Source organism: Cylas formicarius, unplaced genomic scaffold (assembly GCF_029955315.1).
Source record: "Cylas formicarius isolate icCylForm1 unplaced genomic scaffold, icCylForm1.1 PGA_scaffold_10__41_contigs__length_53128322, whole genome shotgun sequence".
NCBI classification, from domain to species: domain Eukaryota; kingdom Metazoa; phylum Arthropoda; class Insecta; order Coleoptera; family Brentidae; genus Cylas; species Cylas formicarius.
Window position 1 is genome coordinate 13,533,604 of NW_026844214.1, and position 22,056 is coordinate 13,555,659.

The window sequence follows — 22,056 nt, forward strand, 5'->3', positions numbered from 1 at the left end:
ATTTGTTTGGGATATCGCTACGAAGACGTACGGGCTCCATATTTTTCCACCTCGGCTCGCCCGGCTTTAAATGGATTTAAGGCTTCTGCCGTTTTTTTTTTCGTTGCCTTTTTTAGTCGCTTCTTTCGCGATGTACAGGGTGTCGCGTTATTTGTGTCCTATCTAAAATTTTGTTAGAAACAACAACAGAATTTTTGGTGCCTGCAATTTTTCAACCGTTCCTGGGTAATTTTTGGGTTCTATATCCAAAAGAGCACTCAGATTTTATCTATCATATCAAGTTTTTGAGATATTTTATCAATTCATATTTTTAGCTTGTGTATATTTGCGTATAACTATTATATCACTGTTGTCTGTTAAAAAATACAAATGAATTAAACTACTTATTACAAGAACTAGGTTAACATTCATTATTCAATTATCACTTAAAATGTTTCTACCCACATGATATCCCAGTGATGTCTACGTCCAGTATTGTTATAGCAAACACAAACGGCAGAAGTCACCATGCGCAGTCGTTAGCCGTGGTTCAGCAAAGTACATGACTTTCTCTGACAATATTATATCCGTCTATTTCTGCTTCCGCTCCCCCAAGTAGTTGGTGAACAAATGGCAGAATTCATCAACAAAAACAACGCGCAAACCGCGGGAGTGGTATAATTCCACACTTTTATAGCGATCGAGGTGGCTGTGGTGATAGTGAACTTTTATATTCATTTTACAATCGAAATTATTAAAATTTGAAAGCACGATTTCCATTTGTGGTTATCAATACAATTTTGTACTACTTGAAGAAATGAACTCTAAGCTTTAGATTCAGTTTCGATCATTGATATGGTGAATTGTGGTCACGGTTTGTTTTCTTTGAAGGTCTATTTTTGTTAACTCAGTGTTCATTTCTCATGTTCCAAGGCAAAAAACGGGATATTTTCTTTAGTCACTCCGCTTTTTACCGCATTAGAGGTATTTATTTGACTAATTAGAATCTAATTTTATTTAGGAAATTTATATTTTGTCATTTAAGTATAAACATATTTATTCCTTTATTTTCGTATTTTAAAAGAACTAATATCAACTGGTATCTCAAAGAGTTGATAGAAGAATTCTGATGAAACTTAAAAACGTCTAAAATTCGTTTTTGAATTGTCGGTACCACATTTTTCTTTTAATTTTGTTACTTGGTGTAATCTATGCAAAATTGTAATTTGTGATTGTTGTAAAGATCAGTACCTGTTCTCTATGTGGAGATAAACCTCGTTTCTAACCTATGAGAGTCTGGACACTACAGTGAAGTCTAAAATGGGATAGCAACGATATTATGATGGATGAAATACAATTTAAATAATATAACCTCTTAAAAAACCACCATAGGAGGTTGTAGTTAATTTTTTTAGATATTCTCGCTGTCGCAGGGTAGCCAGATCTAATTCAAATGTGATAGAACAACATGTTTTTAATTACAAATAATAAATCATATGGCAACACTAAATAGCTACTAGAAATATAGGGGTCCTGCCTATTCCGATAATACAAAAACTTACTAAGCAACAATGAAAGGAACTTTTGAGAAGGTCCATTGAACATGCACTTGCGCGAGATTTAAAATTTCGTTTTAACCAATGGCTTTATGGCATTTCACCACCCAACATGACAAACCGTCAGTAAGTTTGGATACGTTATTTTTATGACAGTATTTTCTCAAAATATGCCTAAATGTCGTAAAACGTTCTGGGAAAACGTGTTCAGTGCGTTGAAATCGCTGTTTAGAAAGAAAATGGCGTAAAGTGGCGCATTTGAACGTATAATTTTATTTCATGAACCTAGATGTTTAAGATTGAAACCCAATATTCTACCAGCAAAAAATCTTCTGTTTTCAATATTAGAATGGTATCTGTTCCAGGTAGAGGTCATCACTCAGTATATTCACCTGGTGTTCCATTAAGGGCAATAGTACAGTATTAGCGGAATGGGGAGTGTCATGAAAGTAAAGAAAAATGAATAAGTAAATCGGGTGGAAATTATTTTCGGGTATATAGAGGTAGGGGCGTAATTGTTATCTTGAATTTTAAAACTCGTTTTCTACCATTTTTTTTAAAGTTAACCATAGTTAAAGCAGGTACTGTTTAAAGGCTGAGCCAAATTTAAATCTTTTTTGTTTTATTGCTGTTTGCTCTCTATATCTGCAAGTTGTAGGTGATGTGCGAACATTTTATTAAATTTATATTCGTATCTCCAAAAAGGCTAAACGCATTTTAGTAAACTTGAAGTCGTTAAAAGACGCTTTTCCTAGGCCATCTTTCTCGTTATGCTGACGTTACTACAACTTGGTATCCTTGCCCGTTTTCAATTAATTTACTAGTATCACTAATTTTTTCATTAATAAATAGGTGTAGTTAAATACCTAAAACCAATGAATTATTGAAGACTAACCAAGGATTAAAATGTGTATTGAAATAATCAGTACTAAGTTTCCTTCCTAATGCGTCCATTCATTTTAGGCGCTGGATTACGATAAAATTAATAAGACATTCTTAATGCAGTATACTTTTAGAAAAATTCAAAAAATATCGACCTGAAGGTTGCGTTTGGTCAGATAAAAACCAAATTTTACTTAGTTAGTGCCTGAAACACTTTTTTGGTGAGTTGTTTTATTCATATTTTATGTTGGGATAAAGATATTGATAAGCGGTTTATATTTTTTTTGCGATTAGGTCAGAAAATGCCATCTGCCACTCTAAGCTTATTGAAATGCTTCCTAAGGTGGCTTGTTTTTGAAGATATAGATAATTACTTAAAAAAATGTTCGAACACCCCCACCATTTTACTCCTGAAATTAAATTATTCAATTATTAATTAAATTAAAACTGAGTTTTAACATTCAAGATAACAACTGTCCTCCTGATGGCTATTTCGGAACCTCGAAAATAATTTCCTACTATGCCTCGTTGCCCATACTGGGACACCCGGTATATTTCTGAGGTATTGTCGGATGATTACCTGCAATGCGCGTAGTAAACGTTATTTGAATTTGGTCCCGCCTGAGAATTTGTACAGAATGGTCGTTCAGATATTACAAAAACATCGTTTAGCAAAAGCACATGCCGTGTATCGTAAAGTGAATTTGAACAAGGTAGAAGAGTAGGCTAATAAAAGGTTCGGGGTCTTTTCGGGAATTTGGTTGACTGGAATGCTACAATAGTAAGGGCAAAGTGTGCAGACCATTGATAATATAGAATATAATAGCAGTAGTAGGGGCAATAACCAGAATTAGTGATTGCGAAAAAGAACAGTTAGCGCTAGAGATCGACGGATATTCCCGACATTTATTTACCGATTAATTAGAGAAGATACGTGCTGGAGTTATTAGAAACTTCTAGCGACAAGGTGATGTAACCCTTCTTCCGCCTGTAAGATTACCAGGCTTATCTTCTATCTATCTATCTATATGTCAACAATGTTTACGCCATAAGTAAACAACGTCAACTCTTACATGGAGAACCAACTCCCTATAGTTACATTTACTGGGTATTTCTATTTCACGAGTGCAGCGAATTTCCAGTATCAAACCTGATATGTTTTACTTTTCTTATTCGTAGTTATCCAAGTTTTCTTCATTATAGCTTTGTTAATTGGAACGTTTCTCTAGCCATTTTTTTCTGGAACGCTTGTGGCTTCCCTGGTCGTAATTATTTCGCTACTATCGACTCAAAGTTTCAACGTAATTAGGAAAATTTAAGCTTTAGCGTCGTCTGCCGTTTCGTATAAAAACCAAACCCAAAAAATTGTTCGATAATACATGCTTTTCCAAGGGAGCGATCGCTCACGCTGCTGACAGGCGTGTCGCGACAAAAAATAATCAACTGGAGCGAAGATAAACACCCAAGAACAGATAATGTATTCTTTTTGTTGCGACGGTAAAGAAAAAAAAACGGGCTAAAAGTTTCCTAATGAATATAAATACGAGACTGAAGGTGAAATTTTGCAAATATTATGATCTTAAAAAGTCTCGTGGTTGCTTTCTCCACGATCAACCAAAGTGGAGTTTGTTCCAGCATTATGAACTTAATATTTCGAGTTAACGATTCTGGACTATGTTTTAATTTTTTAAATTTTTTATAGCACACAGATGTGCATTTTTTAGTTGTACTGTTCCCAGACAAATTACAGAGCTCATCCATATGTCTTTAATGGAAACTGTAAGAAGAAGAATTTTGTTTAATTTTGAACAAAGAAAGGTGCTGACTTTTTTTTATTTTTATTATTATGGTTTTATTAACCACAGTTCAAATAAATTGTTTGTGAGATACAATGTAAAAATGTGATGGCCAATTGTGTACATATGTAAGTTATTTATGGCAACTCAGGCCAACACAGAAGAACAGTGTATAAAAAGAACTTTTAAATAATCACCGAAGATACTTTAGATGCTTTAGTGTGTTATCAATGCTACTTTAGTTACGAGTTTGTTTTGGTATCAGCGGGGCAAGTATTTGAAAAACGTAACAGATTAAAAAATTGTTCAGTTGTGGTATTCTCGTATGGACTGTATGGTGGAGGATCAGTGGAACCCAGAAATTAGATGCAATATAGAACAAGCAAGAACAACTTTTCTTAAACTAAGAAAATTTCTCACCAACAGGAATTTAAATTTCAAACTCAGATACAGAATGGTTAAGCGTTATGTCTGGTCGGTTCTCTTGTATGGAGCCGAAGCGTGAACGCTTATAGCTGTTTCTATCAACCACATTGAAGCGTTCGAAATGTGGACTCTGAGACGGATGCTAAAAATACTATGGACAGAACGGGTCAGGAATGAGGATGTGCTCAGGATGGCTGGATTGGATGACCGAGAACTCTTCGAACATATTAAAAACGAAAGATATCTTGGGGCACATTATACGGGGAGAGCGATATGACTTTCAACGCTTACTATCTCTTGGTCTCTTGCCAGGGACTTTATCGGGGATGATCAGTTTCTATAGACTGTACAACCCGTTGTAGATATATTGATGATAGACTAGTTTTATCTTTAGTTCTTTTAAAATAGAGACGTTTGTGTAATGACTTTTCCAAGGTACTCACACCATTTGCCTAGAGCACCACGTTTCAATTTCGTTCAATTTTTTGTCGTTTTTCAGCACGGAAGATCCAAGTTTTAGTACCATCTAAGAAAATGGAGAAACGTTTTTGCCAATATTATATTTGTTTTCAAGGGAAATGTATCGATCTTTCCATATTTTGGTCAGTCTACTGATGTCGCTAGGTAGATAAGGCTGTCTACTAGTTCATATTATTTTTATCGATCATTCAATTGCAAGGTAATAAATCTTTGGACTCTCATTATTTTGGTTTTATTCTTATTAATTTTTAAACCGATGTTGTTGCTCCCATATTCTACACGTTTGAGAGATTCTATCATTTCTCTTGTCTTGAGAACCTATCTCCGAGTTGTTGCTATGTTTGATTCATATAGATTCTTTATAAGAGTTACAAGATTGTTGAACAGCCTATACTGGAATTCTGGTAGTCAAGAAAGCAATAGTCAGAAAAACATACTCTGATACTATCAATTGACGCTGTCTGGCCTTTTCAATAAGCTGTCTGAAGTTTAGTATTTGTATTCTTCTCTATTCTTCTCTTCAGAAAACCTGCGTCTTCACGTGGTATTTGGTGATCGGTCTTCGGTAATTTTCGCATCTTATGGTGGGCCCTTTTTTATGTAATGGAACTTATATTGAGGTGCCCCAATCGAACGGCCTTTTTTCTGTATTCCATATAGATGGAGTGCATGATTTATAGGCCCTTCAAATTCGTCAGGCTAGAGTAGTTACATTTATATGTGTTGATTTTGACCTTTTATGTTTATATTATAAGATTGCGCGTTGGGGTACCACGTTACGATCTGGCGAAGTATTTAAATTGCAAAAGCGTATCCTTAGAACAATGTTGTCTAAACCTCCTTATTTTTTTGTCCTCAATTGTATATTGCATATTAGAACTAATCATAATACATATAATTACTTCAAAAATCCAACCTGTGTAAAGAAAATTATTAGTCATAGATTGTGCATTGTGGAATAGCCCAATTGTCATGCCTGCAAAAGTTTACAGTCATTTGCCTACTTCAATAAAACTGAACTGGATCCAAAATATTTATTTTAACTATTATAAAGTTGAATCGAATGGCAATACATTCAAATGTCCATAATGTTTTTTGCCTTTAGAGGAGCACTGCGAATGTCATACTGAAAAATCCTTCAAGTACTTTGGTAAAAAATATTTCATTACATCAACTACAATAATTTCTAGTAAAAATTGAAATAGGTATTCGGTCATTTCAATTTAAATATTTTTGGGATGTACTATCGAACCTTCACAAATCATAAACGAATGAGGCAGTTCTGAATTTTTTCTAATCTGCTATTATCAGATACGGTTAGGGATGGATACTAAAATGAAAAACAGCATGTAACTTTAGAAGAGCCAAATTTTTGTACTTTAAATTTCAATAGATGTTTGTTTGCATATAGAGTTTTGAAGGATCTATATAGAGGTGTTTTCGCACTATACGGAATGGATGAGTGTGGTTAATAGAATGTTGGTGTTGGGTGTTAGGGTGGATTAGTGGTTAGGTGGGTGGCTAATTGCTCGCATTTTCGTAGATTATAATTATGTTCTTTTTGATGCCATTTGCTGTTTTCTAAAAAAGTTTTTTGCATCTTGTTGTCTATGGAATTTAGAAATGTAGAAATTTAGATAATTTCGTTAGATTGCCAGGTTTGTCTCACTTTGCGATTATTTTTCATAATTGTAGAAATTTGGATACTATCGTTGCGGTGTTTAGCTCTAATGAACTAACCAAAAGAAAAGCGAATTGATATGATAAGAGCATAAGTTAACAGTTATGGTCACACACCACTATTTAAAGTTTAGGTATCATAAACGTTCTCGAAATATACACTAATTTTGGTAGCAAACCGAATCCGAAACTGCTTTCATATACAGGGGTCTAAATTTTTAAAAAATCGACTTTGATATATATTCAAAACTTAAAAAAAAATGTATGTATCTATGTATGTATAATAGGATTTAAAACCAAAAGTTAAACTTTTTGAAAACCTTGCACCATAATATTCCATGCCACATAGCGTGAATAACCTCTTATAATTGTTTTTATATAAATTAAAAATACATCTCAATTTTCCATCGATTAGCAGTTTTTTTCACATTCGTAGATTCCGAGGCCAACAAATAAATTTGTTTTTTTTTTTTAATCTAGCCATGATACGAAGACAATGCTGCCGTTCCAAATTTTACCTACGAAATAGCTTGAACATAGATAAACTTGAAATTTAACTGAATTTATGTTAATAGAAATAGAAATATAAGTAGAACTTACCGGGAACTTTTACAAGTTATGGTTTCATCATATACAGAATAAATTTTAATATATGTTAATAAATCGAAATTATCAAAGGCTATATGTTATTGTCAATTGAAATAAATATTAGCATAAAAAAGAAAAACGTGAATACGGCTCAATTTTTTTGTCGAAAACAAAATTACTCTCAAGGTATTCCTGAATAGTTGTCGGCAGTGTGTAATTCGAAGAATTAAAAACAGATTTTAACATCATAGGCAGCGGGATAGTGATTAAATTATTCCTAAAATTATAAGAGCGATTTTTAGTTGTGGATGGTAAGTGTATGTTTTTATGATGCATTTCAATTAAGGCCAAAATAAACGAAGATGCAGAGTAAAGGCATAATCCTGTAACTCAAGAAAAGGGGTCTGTAATGAGCAGGATAATGCCACCACACATAACCTAAATTAATTTCTTTTGTAATTTGAACACAGTCTGTGCCCCCACAATGGAACGGAATATGAAAATTTTGAATGAAACAGTGCAAAATGAGATGTTTTAAGGGTGTCGAAATTTATTTAAGATTTTGGTCTTCTTATTAAAAATATCAGACTCGATAAAATTTTAAGAAGTTCATCTGTATGGTGTGACCACGAAAATTTGTTATCTATAGTAAGACCCAACAGCTTAACACTGTTACCTACCGCTAACCTCGAGTTAGTCGGTATTTTTGTATGTTTAACAAAATAACTTGTTAATATTTCGTTAAACATTACCCACAAAATAAACAAATATCTATTGTCCCAACGTTACAACTAATAAACGGTTACGCCAATGTAGGCAAGTTTTAACTCGATTTCCCATGCGTCTTAAACTGCCTCTGCTTTTGATGATTTTTTGTGAGAAAAATCGCGTTTTTGAAGGGACAAGGTGTTTTTGAATATTGTTATTAAAAAGGCTGATAGCAATATTACCTCAATACTATGAAGTTTGCAATGAACTCGGAAGGGTCATTTCATGTGTAATTATACTATTTTTTTGTGTGATGGTGCTTAATATTATCTATTATAGTTTCCAAAGAACGCTCGAAGGCACCAGATCTGCATTATCTCTTAAGTATTTGTAATATATTTATAAAATTTTGAATATTATTAATTTACAATTACCACCTTAAGTTGGTACCCTAGCAACCATGTTTAGACAACTCTTCACCCCACTAATATTTTGCATAAATACCTATATTTGCATGACAAGGAAGGCAATGTTATGAATAAATTATGTGGCGCTGATTTTCTTGTATCTAGTGATATTAATTTTTATATTACAAGGTATTCACTTTCGTGCTTTGTTTCAAAATCATGGACCTACAAAAATTTTCGTCGAAAATTTCAATTTCCAAATCAACCGGCTTATTAACAGTATCAATTAATCCGCCTTAATCACAGTAGTTGTAATGCGGGGACACTCTCATTATGAAAATGCGCTTTCGCAACTTGGTAATCGCCGCAGGACTATAATTAATTGCAAAGTATTGCTGATGAGGGAGGCACGACCCGCCCCCGCACCGTTTTACATGTGTAAATAGAACAATGGGGTGCAATTACGATGCACGTAAAATATTGACACCGCCGAAACCCCAAGTTTACTTTACGCTCGTGTGCCGTCGGTTTGTTAATATTTGGAAATGTCGGGAAATTCACATGCGAGGACCCAGTATGTTATTTTTTTGGAAGAATGCAATGTAATGCATCGTAGTAGAACTTAGATATGATGATAATTAGAAACAAAAGCATCTGCCTAGCTGTTAATGACGCGCAAGACGAAATACTTATTTAATTAATATTTTTTAGTCACACGTTAACAACAAAAATTGCAATCTCTTTTTTTGCACACATTATAAATAATGGTACACAGGGTTGTTCACGCAAGGAATATTGAAATGGCTTTCTTATACAATTTGGTCAAAAATGTATCTAATAATCTAATAAGAACTTTAAGTCGCTATAACTTAATTAATTTAAATGCTGCACTAAATTTTTTAACTTTCCAGGGAATGTCCCAGAACTTACTCTTCGCCTTTTGAAAAAAGTTCACTAAGATATGGTTTTTGCATGGAATTTAGAAATGATAGATTATTTATCGAGGTATTGAATTTGGTCTGCTTTTGCTGTAAAGTTACAACTTGTCATCTGTTTCAAAACGGGTGCAACAACTAGTAGATACTATAAACAACAACATATATAATAATAATTTCAACAAAACAATTTTTTTTTAAATTATGAAACTTGAAAAGTAATTTTTATCAAGGCTATAACGACAACTACGTGATGGTTGTATATTCTTTTCTTGAAACTGTTGCAAGGTTGGACAACATTGGCGGGATTCCTGGTGTGACTGGAAGCATGTTGTAAACAATTCCTTCTATGTATCCCCATTAATTTTTTAAATACATTTCAAAGGTTAACCTGACGCTCCTCGATTTTTATTTTAGGGTATTTATTAAAAATCAAATATAATAAAAATCCGAGCAATAGGGTGGAGTTTATAGAAAAGTATCCACTTCTCGGGTTTTAATATATCTATTATAAAATAAAGGAATTATGTTTCTATCGATGGTAAACTAAAAAAAATATGTTCCAGTATGTATATATATACACACACACACACACACATATATATATATATATATATATATATATATATATATATATATATATATATATATATATATATATATATATATATATATATATATATATATATATATATATATATATATATATATATATATATATATATATATATATATATATATATATATATATATATATATATATATATATATATATATATATATATATATATATATATATATATATATATATATATATATATATATATATATATATATATATATATATATATATATATATATATATATATATAAATATATAAATATATATATATATAAATATATAAATATATATTTATATATATATATATATATATATATATATATATATATATATATATATATATATATATATATATATATATATATATATATATATATATATATATATATATATTCATTTGTATTTATAGTTTCCTTTATCTCCATAAATAACCGAGTAATAAGAGAGAATAACAATCGTCAAAATTCAATCTAGTTAGCATACATCTGATTCCGCCATTAAACAAATGCAAAAAAGGACAACAGGATACGCATCTTAGTTTTTTGTATCTCTTACCATTTAGTATATACCTTATAGCATCCACAAAAAAAGAACACACACCAAACTAATTGTGTTTCGAATTTCCCAATCTGGATAAAATCCAGAACAGCAATATATTCAAATTAAGATCAATGGAACTACACGAAACAGCGGAGAATATCCAAGACCTACCAAAAATAATGATTTTATAGTTCATGATAGCGAAATGTTTGATTTGCATCTCAATGTCTTAAAACCGAAAGTAATGGTATTTTCGAAAACACCAATAAATGTATAGTTGTATGTCAAGGGATAAACAATAGAACAAAAATATGTACGAGCTAACATCAATTGCTTGTGCTACTCGAGAGAAGAAGTTTTCTTACAAGAAGTTTTTTTACAAGAAGGGATCTTGCCATAGAGCTTCGAATTGCCTACGAGCGTATTATCTGTTTGGCTTTATGAGGATGACAACTGCACATTTGCACAAATCACTAATAACGCATGCATAACACTACTAAGAAAAAAAAGATTTAATATTTATATTATTAAAATGTTTTATATTATATTAATATTATATCAAAATATTGACTATTGTGACGATTTTTTAAAATAAAGCTAAAGAAAAAACTTCTTAAGGTTATTCCGATCAGTCAAATACATATCCCACAATGTATAAGTAATGGTTTTTCTTTAAAAAAAACTTAACGAATTGAATAAAAACTAATTTTATGAAAAATATTAAAACTGTTAACGACGGTATCATAGCATCATAGGTATAAGAATTCTGCTTCTGTAAAAACTAGTGTAATAACAATAATAAAATAAATCAAAACTTAGCACTGGCGTATAGCATTAACGGCTGCTACAAAATTCGCATGTAAAAATGTCTTTTTCTACCCCGGAGAAATCTTCATGTGCATATGGAGAGCAAGAAAAGCACTGAACCCATAATTCACCACCAGCATCCCCTGAAAACAAGCCATCTGGGCTATCTTTGACTGAAAAATCATTAGGATCCTTAGAACTTGACCATTCTCCTGATTTACAAGTTGGTCTTTTTTTACATTTTCTTTGCCAGTTAGTTGTTTTCTCTCCTTAGGTGACTTTATCTCCAAAATTTCTTTTTCTCTTTTATTTGTCTTAGAATTTATTTCTTTTTTCTCCTTAAATGATTGTTTTAATTTCAGTTTGTATGGGGAATATGTCTAGCTTTTCTTCCCTTGTTGCATTTTGTTCTACTTAAACGTGTTATTGAACTAAATTTTCTGGTGTTGTAAAAGCGGGAGCAGTAGTAGACTTGGTATGAACGATTGATCTTCCTCATTTGTCTGATTGTCACTTGAATTGTTACGTACTGCCACTAGGCGTCCGCTCAAACCAAACTCAGTTTGCCCCATAGTAAGGATGTAATTTAGCAACTCTGCTTCTAAACTTTCTGGTATATTTGTAAATCGCCCTAGAAGTAAATCTCTAGCAGCTTGTAGATATTTTCTCGAACGGCAAGAATAGCATTTTTAATTGATTCCCTATCACAAGTTTGTCTGGAGGAAGGTTTCTGCTTTTCCGATGATGCCAAATTCTACACTCAAACTAAGTCACGAAAAACTCAAAAATCCGGTGTCTACAGGTTCGTGGCCCAAAATTTATATCGGACAAACTGGTAGAACATTGAAAAAACGCATTAACGAACATAAAAGAGCGTATAAAAATAAACGTTCCCAGCCATTCATCTAAATTCACAAGTTTGACGAAAATGTTCATATTTTACATAATGGAGATTTATTATATGAGATGTTCGAATCTATTAATGACCAATTGGTTTTAAATGCGTCTTCGTTGTTAAATTTAAATTTTTAACCCTACATCGGTAATTAAGACTCTATTACTAATTGATTGTATATATAGATGCCGGAATATTGTCATAGTTTGTATCTGAAAATGCCACGGTATTGTCGAAACAGCTGTCACAAAGTAATAAATAACTGTGAAAATCTGAACAGTTTTTGTTCTGATTTAATTATGTTAAATGGATTTTCATCAAGTAACAGCCAACTAGTTCAGAACAAGAAGTTGTTTTGGTTAAGCCGTTTAAAAAAAATAATTCAATAATTTGCTTCAATATTTAATAACCTAATTATTTACTAAACCCTTTGTATAAATTATACAATACAAAAATGTACATCAGACGCCTCTAAAATCACAAAATGGTCGTCGTCGAATGAGGCTTCCCCACACCCTTGGTTAAGACCTACTGACGTTATGCAGGTACAGGGCATTATTAAATGAGACCAGATTTCGTTCAGTGCTCTGTTGCCATTGAACAAAATTAGGGTGGTCCATATTATTCGCGTAGTCAATATTTAGAGAACTAGGCTATGTGATAAGAGGAGACATACGAATTACTTTGGCTCATAATGGAGGAAATAGTGCTGCTGTTTGCAATTGCCACTTGGATCGCCAGCCTCCGTGACGAGAGGGCGTGAATAAAAAAAGAAAAAGAAATTACGACCCCGCTTTAACCGAGGTCAAAAAGTGATAGATTAACTGCTACGAATCGTTTCGCGATTGACTGTGTCAAATTAGTTCTCGGATAAAAGTCTAAGCTGCACTATATAAATTTTTGCTTCATTTTCTGCAATTAAGTTTAATATTGTGCGAAGACATTTTTTTCTGTTAAAGCAAAGTCTATTAAGTGACGTCGAGGCGCGGACGACATGAAAACGGCTTCCTTTGCAGCAATATTGGAATTTTATCGGACACCGAGGAGCGAAGCGCTTCTGTTCTGTATTGTTTGCCGCGTAGGAATGGGTCGTTTTGCCTAGTTGTCGAAGCCGATAATATTATTATCGCAGATTTATAGTCAACAGCTGTTCGGAAATCGTTTTGGTTGTGGACGACCCATTCGTTGCTTCTATTAAAAGGCAATCGGCGGAACAGATTTTGTTTGATGGTAAAAACCGTGCATAGATTCAGAAACTAGCTGTTGGTTTCTTATATGCAAAAACGAGAAGGATATGTTTTGTTTCTCTGAAAACAGAAAGAATGCGAGTCGCGAGCGGGCTAAAAAGATCTAGGAATCACTCCGATAGTCCCTAGAGGGGCGCATTATTTTTCTATCCTCCTGCGAACCACTATGGAACTTTCAAGAAACCATAGAGGATAGTTTCTCACATTATCGGAACACCAGTGCCAACTACACTAAATCATGCGATTTTTTTACACTCAAGAAATCAAGAAAAATAAAATAATTTTTAGTTCATATACGTAAATCCAAAAAGTTATTTAAAATGTTCCAAAGGATCCGAATTTGAAAGAAAATATAGGGTGCCCCATTTGAAAAAATAAAATTGCTAATAATTTCCTGTAGATTTGGCAACGCTGCATTTGCTCAAATATATCTAAAACAAAAATTGTAAATTTTTATAGTGTTGGAAAAAGAAATAAGTATTTGTCCTGAACTGGAAAACATTTATAATTTGTGTTTTTTTTTCGATGTATAGAACTTTAAGTTGGCATTACTGTTCAAGATGGCTACCGATTTAACAGCTGTCAGGTGATTTATTCTCAGTTTGGTTTGGCAATTCATCATGAATAGACTCACGCCTGAACAACGCTTGGAAATAGTGCAATTTTATTTCGAAAATAATGGTTCTTTGCGGAATACGTATCACGCACTACGTCCATTTTATCGTCGACAAAATCGTCCATCAGAGCAGTTAATTCGATTAACCATGCAACATTTTCGCACCACGTTTACTCTTATTGGTAACTCGCATTCCCAGAGAGGTCGTAGGGTACCTACAGAAGAAGCTATTGCGGCTGTAGAGCTTAGCATTGAGGAAGACCCGAATGAGTCCATCCGCCATCAAGCACAGGAATTGGATCTGTGTCCATCCACTTTATGGAAGATTTTGCGGAAGGATCCAAAATCCAACTTGTGCAAGAATTGAAGCCAAACGATCATCAAATAAGGCGTAGATTCGTCGAAAGGGCCCAAAACGAGATTGCCGTTGATCTCGATTTTCATTAGCGAATTTTATTTAGCGATGAAGCGCACTTCTGGTTGAATGGCTACGTCAACAAACAAAATTGCCGCATTTGAAGCGAAGCTAGTCCTCAAGTGTATGTCGAAACACCGTTAGGTCCAGAAAAACTGACTGTTTGGTGCGCTTTATGGGCTGGTGAAATCATTGGTCCGTACTTCTTCAAAAACAGTAATGGCCAGAACGTTACAGTCAATGGTGATCGGTGTAGAGCTATGATTAATAACTCTTTCATTCTTGAATTGAATAACCATAATGTCCAGGAGATGTGGTTTCAACAAACGGCGCAACATGTCACACAGCTCGTGCCACAATCGATTTATTGAAAGACACGTTTGGTGACCGTCTAATTTCACGTTTTGGACCTGTGAATTGGCCTCCAAGATCTTGTGATTTAACACCGCTAGACTACTTTCTGTGGGGCTATGTAAAGTCATTGGTCTATGCGGGATAAGCCACAAACGCTTGACCATTTGGAAGACAACATTCGCCGTGTTATTGCAAATATACGGCCACAAATGTTGAAAAAAGTCATCGTTACTTGGACGTCCAGATTGGACTGCATCCGCGCCAGATGTGGCGGTCATATGCCAGAAATCATATTTAAAATGTAATGCCACGATTATCTTTCGGATAAATAAAATTCATGTCAATCGAATAATCCATACTTATTTTATTGCAACTTAAAGTTCTATGCATCGAACACCCCTTACTTTTCGTCCCAAAAAACTTCACTTACAATAATTTACCAAATTTAAGCAGTCACGAAGAAGAATGTAATAAAATTAAATATTTAAATATTTAAAGATATAAAAAAATTAACCTGCAATTGCGTTTCAACCCGAAACATTCCGTATCGCGTTCGACGCCTTAACCACGGAGCTAACCAACGTGCATCGAATGTTTGATTTGGTGTGTATACAACCTATTTATTGCCAGTATTATCGTTTTGATCAGGGACTTGAGGGTGTTGGTTTAATATATCACGCGACTTGTACAACATGTGAAAATAGTAAATGCATGAAATGATAGCGCACATGACCATCTACACAACCATTAAACTTAAATTACAATTGCGGTAATAAAGTTATAAGCTAATATTTAATTTTAACCAAACGCTTTCTAAAGCGTATTTCGCGCACCCTGTGTGATTGACGAGAACAGTAAATGCAAACATTGCAGCTCTCTCAGCTACCTACCAAAACGTTTACGTCCAACGGCGCTGTTTGCAACTGTTTTAGAGTTAGAACTATTAATTTCCGCCGGAAAAAGACAAATTTTAAGGAATTTTAGGTTATTTGCCGATAACCGACATTTCCGGTACATTTTTGACAAAGTGGCATAAACAGAATTATTGACCCGAATCTCTGGCACCCGCTGATTTGATAATTTAATCTATCGGATAATGAGTTTGGGAGATTTTTTTATTTCGAAAAGCAATATTTAAAAATATTAAACCTGACTTCCAGTCGAATCTCAAGTCAAATGGCCGCGGCTGTCGGATAGCCTTAACATTTTGCAAGACGCTGCGGATCGTCTAGTATTAGAACGGAGGAAAATTTGAAGTCCGTAGTTTTAACGGTTGGAAAGTTATCCGGAATCAAAAATCCGCCGGATGTCCGTTACGGAGAAACAGAGAACAGAAAAAAAAGTTTCTTTTTCGACGCTAAATCCATGTGTACCAACGGCGACCCCGTATGACCTACCGTTACCGAGATCTCGAGTTTAGTGAGGAGCGTAGCTACTTTCGTGAAACACGATTTCATCGGTTTCTCCAAAGCCCGAATCAAACAGAACAAACAAAAACGCCTATGGCATCAATCGAATCTATCGTTGCCAGATAAAGGAGATGCAACTTCGTCTTTGGTCGTTGTTCGCGTTATACGCCACGGAATATTGAGGTCAAAATAAAATTTTTGCTTTTGGGATATGTAAAGTCCTATTATGGTTACTTTTTAAAATTACTTTCATACTATACAGGTTGTCTCAAAAGTGATAAAAGTATAAAAGAATTATATTGCATTTTACTACCAAAATAAGTTTGTGTTTCAATAAAGTTATTGTTACCTAAATTCCAATCTTCTCAACGAAATTTACAGTAAAGTTTAACCATAAAACACATGTTTATTTCAATTATAATAAATACCTGTTACCCCAAGCGAATAACAACTTTACGGGGCTATAACTTTATCAATGTTAAATTTTCTAATATAAAATAATAACTAATCTTAAACAAATCATGCGTGAAAAAGATCGACAAAAATTATTCTCCATATTCATTCTAATTACAATCACGATTTGAAAGAAATTTTGGCAAGCCAATTTAGCTCAGTAATCCTTTTACTAAAGTGCTGCTAATTTGGCAATGTTTTTACCCTGCATTGCATGTGCCGGCCTTTCTGTATATCTAAATTAGTCGAGGTAAAAGTAAGGCCAGAGATTTAGGAAAACAAAACATTTTAACCTTTTCTTTTGTCGGAAATTTTTATCGCTTGCATGGAGATTTTATTTTATTGAGTCAGAATATACAAAAGCGTATCAAAAATCCTTTTAATGCATTTTCAAATAAAATACAAGATCTTGAAAAACTCAATTTTACATACTAGATTACATAGTTAATAAGCCCTACCGTCCTTCCTTTGTACTTTGTACTCGGTACTCTTACAATTGATGGGAATGTTAACAAACTGAAATTTTAAGGTATTCGCTGGAAAATATGCAAAAATGCTAGAAAAATCCGATAAGATATTGAAACCAAGCAAAATGTTAAGGGTTACACAACTAATCTAAATTTTTACTGCACAGAGAGACAAAGATGACTGGCCCGACGAACAGGCGAACAAAAAAATATATTTTAATATATTATACTTAAATTTACCATTATGTGGCTTCATCTTGATTAAATTGCCCTAATGTTAAGCGATTCCTGTTTTTTTTTTTAAATTTTTGCTCTCCTTACTAGCAAACTATTTTTAGCAGATTGTATATGAAAAATATTACATTTCTCCAGTCGAACTCATGTCGTATAACTTATAAGAAGTATTTTGTAGCTTCTGTTCCATTAGAGCTGGTTATTTTTTAAAGTGGTTTCATACTATACAGGTTTTTGCTCTTTTGAATTTTGCCATCAAAATAAGTGCGTGTTTCAATAAGGGTTCGTGATACCTAAATTTGAAAGGTATTTTCAATAATTTTAGACAACAAGTGGCTATAATATTTTTCAATTACCTATCGATTGGTGTTAGGGTTTCTTCTTTGGCAGCATACGCGAAATTGTCGTTTTTAATCTTATCTAAATAAATGTTTTATTGCATCTAGTTGCCTGTGGTATTTAAAAATGACAGATAATTTATTGAGGTAGTCAACTTGTAATATTTGTAAATTCCTTAACGAGTGGTGTGGGCTAATTGGTAGAACGTTTTTAGACTTTCTTTTATATCAACTGTCTAAATTGTTAGAAGTCCCTTTAAATATTAGAACATCGCCGTGGCTTCGGCTTCAGCTAGATGGAGCTCTGCCTCATTATCATTGCAATTTTTAAATGCCTACTAAGCTTCAAGCTTACCAATCTGACTAACTTAATACATATCAGAGTTCCAAGAGGTAATTGTAGAGTTTTTGAACTGCAAAAGTTTACCAAAAAAACTAACACCCTTGTAGAAAAAGTATATAGTATGCAACACATTGATAAACTTTTTCAATCATTCGTGATTCAAATACCGTTTACCAAATTTGTTGAATATTATGCTAATTTTTGTGGCCTCATATTGGGCCGCAAAATATCCCTTTCGGGACAGCTTTAAAAAAAAGAAATCTCATTTTGATATGATATCAGATGATGTTTGTTAGTGATGTTAAGGTTTGTACCTTACTCTGTAATTGGGTTGTTACCGAAGGGCGTTGTATTGAATAAATAGAAAAATACCTCAATAAATAAATCACTAGGACGGAATCGAAATTTCTCCCATCCCTTCACAAATTAAATAACACGGCTAAATTAAAACGAGACGTCGGCGACAAATAACGAAACTTTGCTCGTTTCAAAGGACGAATTTCGTTGCAGGAAACGGCAAGGGTGCGGAGAGTCGGCGAATGGTTGACATTACGAGAGACAAACCGATAAAAGTAGCCGTTAGAGTCGTCGTTCCTGTTAGAGACCATCCTAAGGTAAGTTGGGGAATTCGACTTAATAATGGCTCGGGCGTTCCAAGTTTCGCAATAAAACGCTTAATCGGAGGAAATATGGACGCGATGGACATTGCGCGAAACTTTTCGTAGGTAATTGTTTAACGATTACCGGGTGGATTCAAGATGGAGCAGTAACCTGCAGATGTGTATTTTAAAACATTATATTATTATTCAGGTATGACTAACAGAGAAGTTTAGTTAACTCCTTTCCTAAATGGAGGTGGAATATCTCGACAATTTGACATAATTAAATATAATAAAATGTCTTTAAATATTGAATTGTTTTTTGATCAATTGTATATTTGTCAAGATATTCTTCCATTTCTGTTCTTTTTGGACTCATTTTGGAACCTATTACTTATTAAGTTACATAATTTGTGTAATCTAAGCGATTTTGAATTAGACGCATCTGCCTCAGACTCTGACAAAATCATAATTGACAAAAACCAATTAAATGTTTCCATCCAAATAAAACTGTAATTGTATATGTTATTATTGCTGATGTTTAGTTAATCAATATTTTCTTTCATAGTTTACCGTACCTTATAATTTTTATTATTTATGTTTTCTTTTATAAACATTTTCTTTATCTATTGGCTAACCTATTGGTAATGTCCGGTGCCTTACATTAGCTGTTACTGATCAAAACCGGACATAATATTTGGTGAACTTATAATTGTGATCGTTTAGTTTGCTTATTTTTGATGAATAAACATTAATTTATTATAAACTGGATTGAGAGGATTTAAAATAATTGTGACAATATGTTTATAATACTTTTATTGGTGTTTTTTACTCGAATAGCAAATTCAATAAATAATACACATCTTATGTTTTATAATTGAGCTTTTATTGCTATTGAGCAAAATAATACGTGAAAGTTCCTAAGTAACAGCATACCTAATTGTAATAAGGTATCTAATTGTGATAAAAAATGACAAAGACGTGAATCAACATGGATTTTACAAGAAACTTTCCGTACTTAGAAACCTTTTTATCCATAATATTAACTTTTCTATTCAGAATGGGTTTGAGAACCGTGCCGTGTATACTGACTTTTCTAAGGCTCTTTGACAAGCATCATCACCCTACTCTAGTAAAGAAGCTTGGAAATTTCGGTGTGCACGGCGACTTGCTTCATTTGTTGCAAAGTTACCTAACCGATAGGAATCCGTTTGTGGTTGTGAATGGTGAAAAGTCGTGAAATCGTGAAAGGAGTCCTTCGAGGTCACATCAGGGACCCCCAATTTTCAATATTTTTATATTTGATATTGGTTTTCAACGTCCAGTAACAGCCTAATTGTAGATGTCTTAAAAGTAAGGAAAGAAAGAAAAATTTTAGGACTCCAGAATGATCACATATTTTTTAAATCTCGATAAATGCCAAATAATACCGTTTACAAGGAAAAACGAACCTATTAATATTGACTTAAAATTAGACAATATAAAACTTAAGAGAGTTACTCAAGTTAAAGAATTAAGCATCATACTGATTCTGAGTAAAGAAAGCTTGAGAAATCTTGGCTTTGTGTTAAATAACACCAACGGCTTTCGCAATCACAAATCAGTCATTCTAATTTATAACATCGTCATCAAATCCATTTTGAAATACTCATACACCATATGGAATCCGTTCTTTCGCAAGTATGTCGACCGGATGGAGCGTGTCCAAAAAATTTTTTTAAAAACCTTAATTTTAGATATAATAGGGTCAGACATTACTTTTCGTATGAAAATGAATGAAAATACAGTTTTATTAATTAAGGTCTCTTTTTCCTTTTTTCTTTATAAAATTGTGAACAATCTTATTTAGTCTTGTACAAAGTTTCAACAAACTTTACAGTATCAGATCCTAAAATTAATAAATATATATTCTGCAATAAGAACATTACCTATTGGAAAAAAAAATATGCTCAGCTGAACTGTCAGCTATAATTCTCGAAGAAATTTTATCTTGGGTTATCTGACTTTTTGTTTTTATATGTCTTTTTTTTGTTGAGGTACTTGAAAATTCCAATTTACAAAATGGACAATTGAATTTTTTTATTCCTAAGAAAAATAAAACAATACATGTGAAGTATGCTGTGTGAAATGCTTTAAGAATTAAATAACTCTATTGATTTCTAATAATATTTCAAAACCAAAAACACAAGAGCAAATACAGGCGGGCTATAACAAAACAAACTCAAATAACCCCGAGTCATCGTTCACACAGTTGCGAATTCTCACCTAGTTCCCCGGGGGGTCGAGCGACTACTTTGCCCCGGCCGAACTCGAAATTCGATTAACCAATTTGGACTAATCCCGAGGACGAAACAACAGAAAGTTATTCGGTAATGAATTTAAAATTACACCCCGGATACCGGACAGTTCGGATGTGTCCTAGCGGACCAAACGGAAATTTGATTTCGGCTTTGGACTTCGGTCCACTAATTGCCTTTATTAAGCGATTGTGGACGCGCGGCTAACTTCGTGTGGATGATATCAATCTTAGTTAGCGAAGGGGTCGCGGAAAGATCACCATTGATCGCTTGAATTAACGAGAACATTAAAAGGACAATACAAGTCGTTGAGAGACCTGCGGCCAATATAAACTAAAAATTCATGGTAATAATCACATCAAATTTTTTCAATTACTTACATTATGTACATAAAATGAAATGTGGTACCAAAAATAAAGTTTTAAAAAGTCTAAGCTTCAATACTAATTAACAAAATAATAAAATAAAAAATAATAAAGTAAGTAATAATTGAAATACTGCGCATCATATCAAACATTCTTTGGAGAGAACCATAGACACTAAAATTCGCGTTCACCTTAATAATTTTTTTTTGTATTACCGAAAAAGGAATCTGGTTTTCTAACTGTACAACTGCAATAGCACATTTGACAGGTGATATTTTAATAATAATAAAATAATTGCTCTAGTATTATTAGATTTCATAGAAGCGTTTGATTTTTTGAATCACGAGATTCTAATCGTTTTTTTACATTACATCATTGCGTTTTGAAACAAAACCGCCTATATACTCCCTACATTCTTTTAAAAATAGGGTACCACGGTTGTGAATGTCAATGTGACACAACTACAAAACTAACCGCTTTTTCTTGAATAGATTTATTCAACACTTGAGTAGCGCAAGCAAAAAAAGTAATATTTGTTCCACCGAATAGTGAAAGTGTCTACTGAAAAAGATTCTGGATCGGGAAACCAGGAAATATACCTTTTACACTTATTGATAA

At 33.2% G+C, this 22,056-nt stretch overlaps 1 protein-coding gene across 1 annotated transcript in view; it reads left to right on the forward strand.

The window, feature by feature from the left end:
• LOC132707604 (KH domain-containing, RNA-binding, signal transduction-associated protein 2-like) overlaps nucleotides 1–22,056 on the forward strand; it is a 284,859-nt gene that overhangs the window by 159,102 nt on the left and 103,701 nt on the right. The window contains exon 3 of the mRNA XM_060679513.1: nucleotides 18,688–18,791. Coding sequence (XP_060535496.1) covers nucleotides 18,688–18,791 — 104 coding nt within the window. The remainder of the gene's footprint in view (nucleotides 1–18,687; nucleotides 18,792–22,056) is intronic.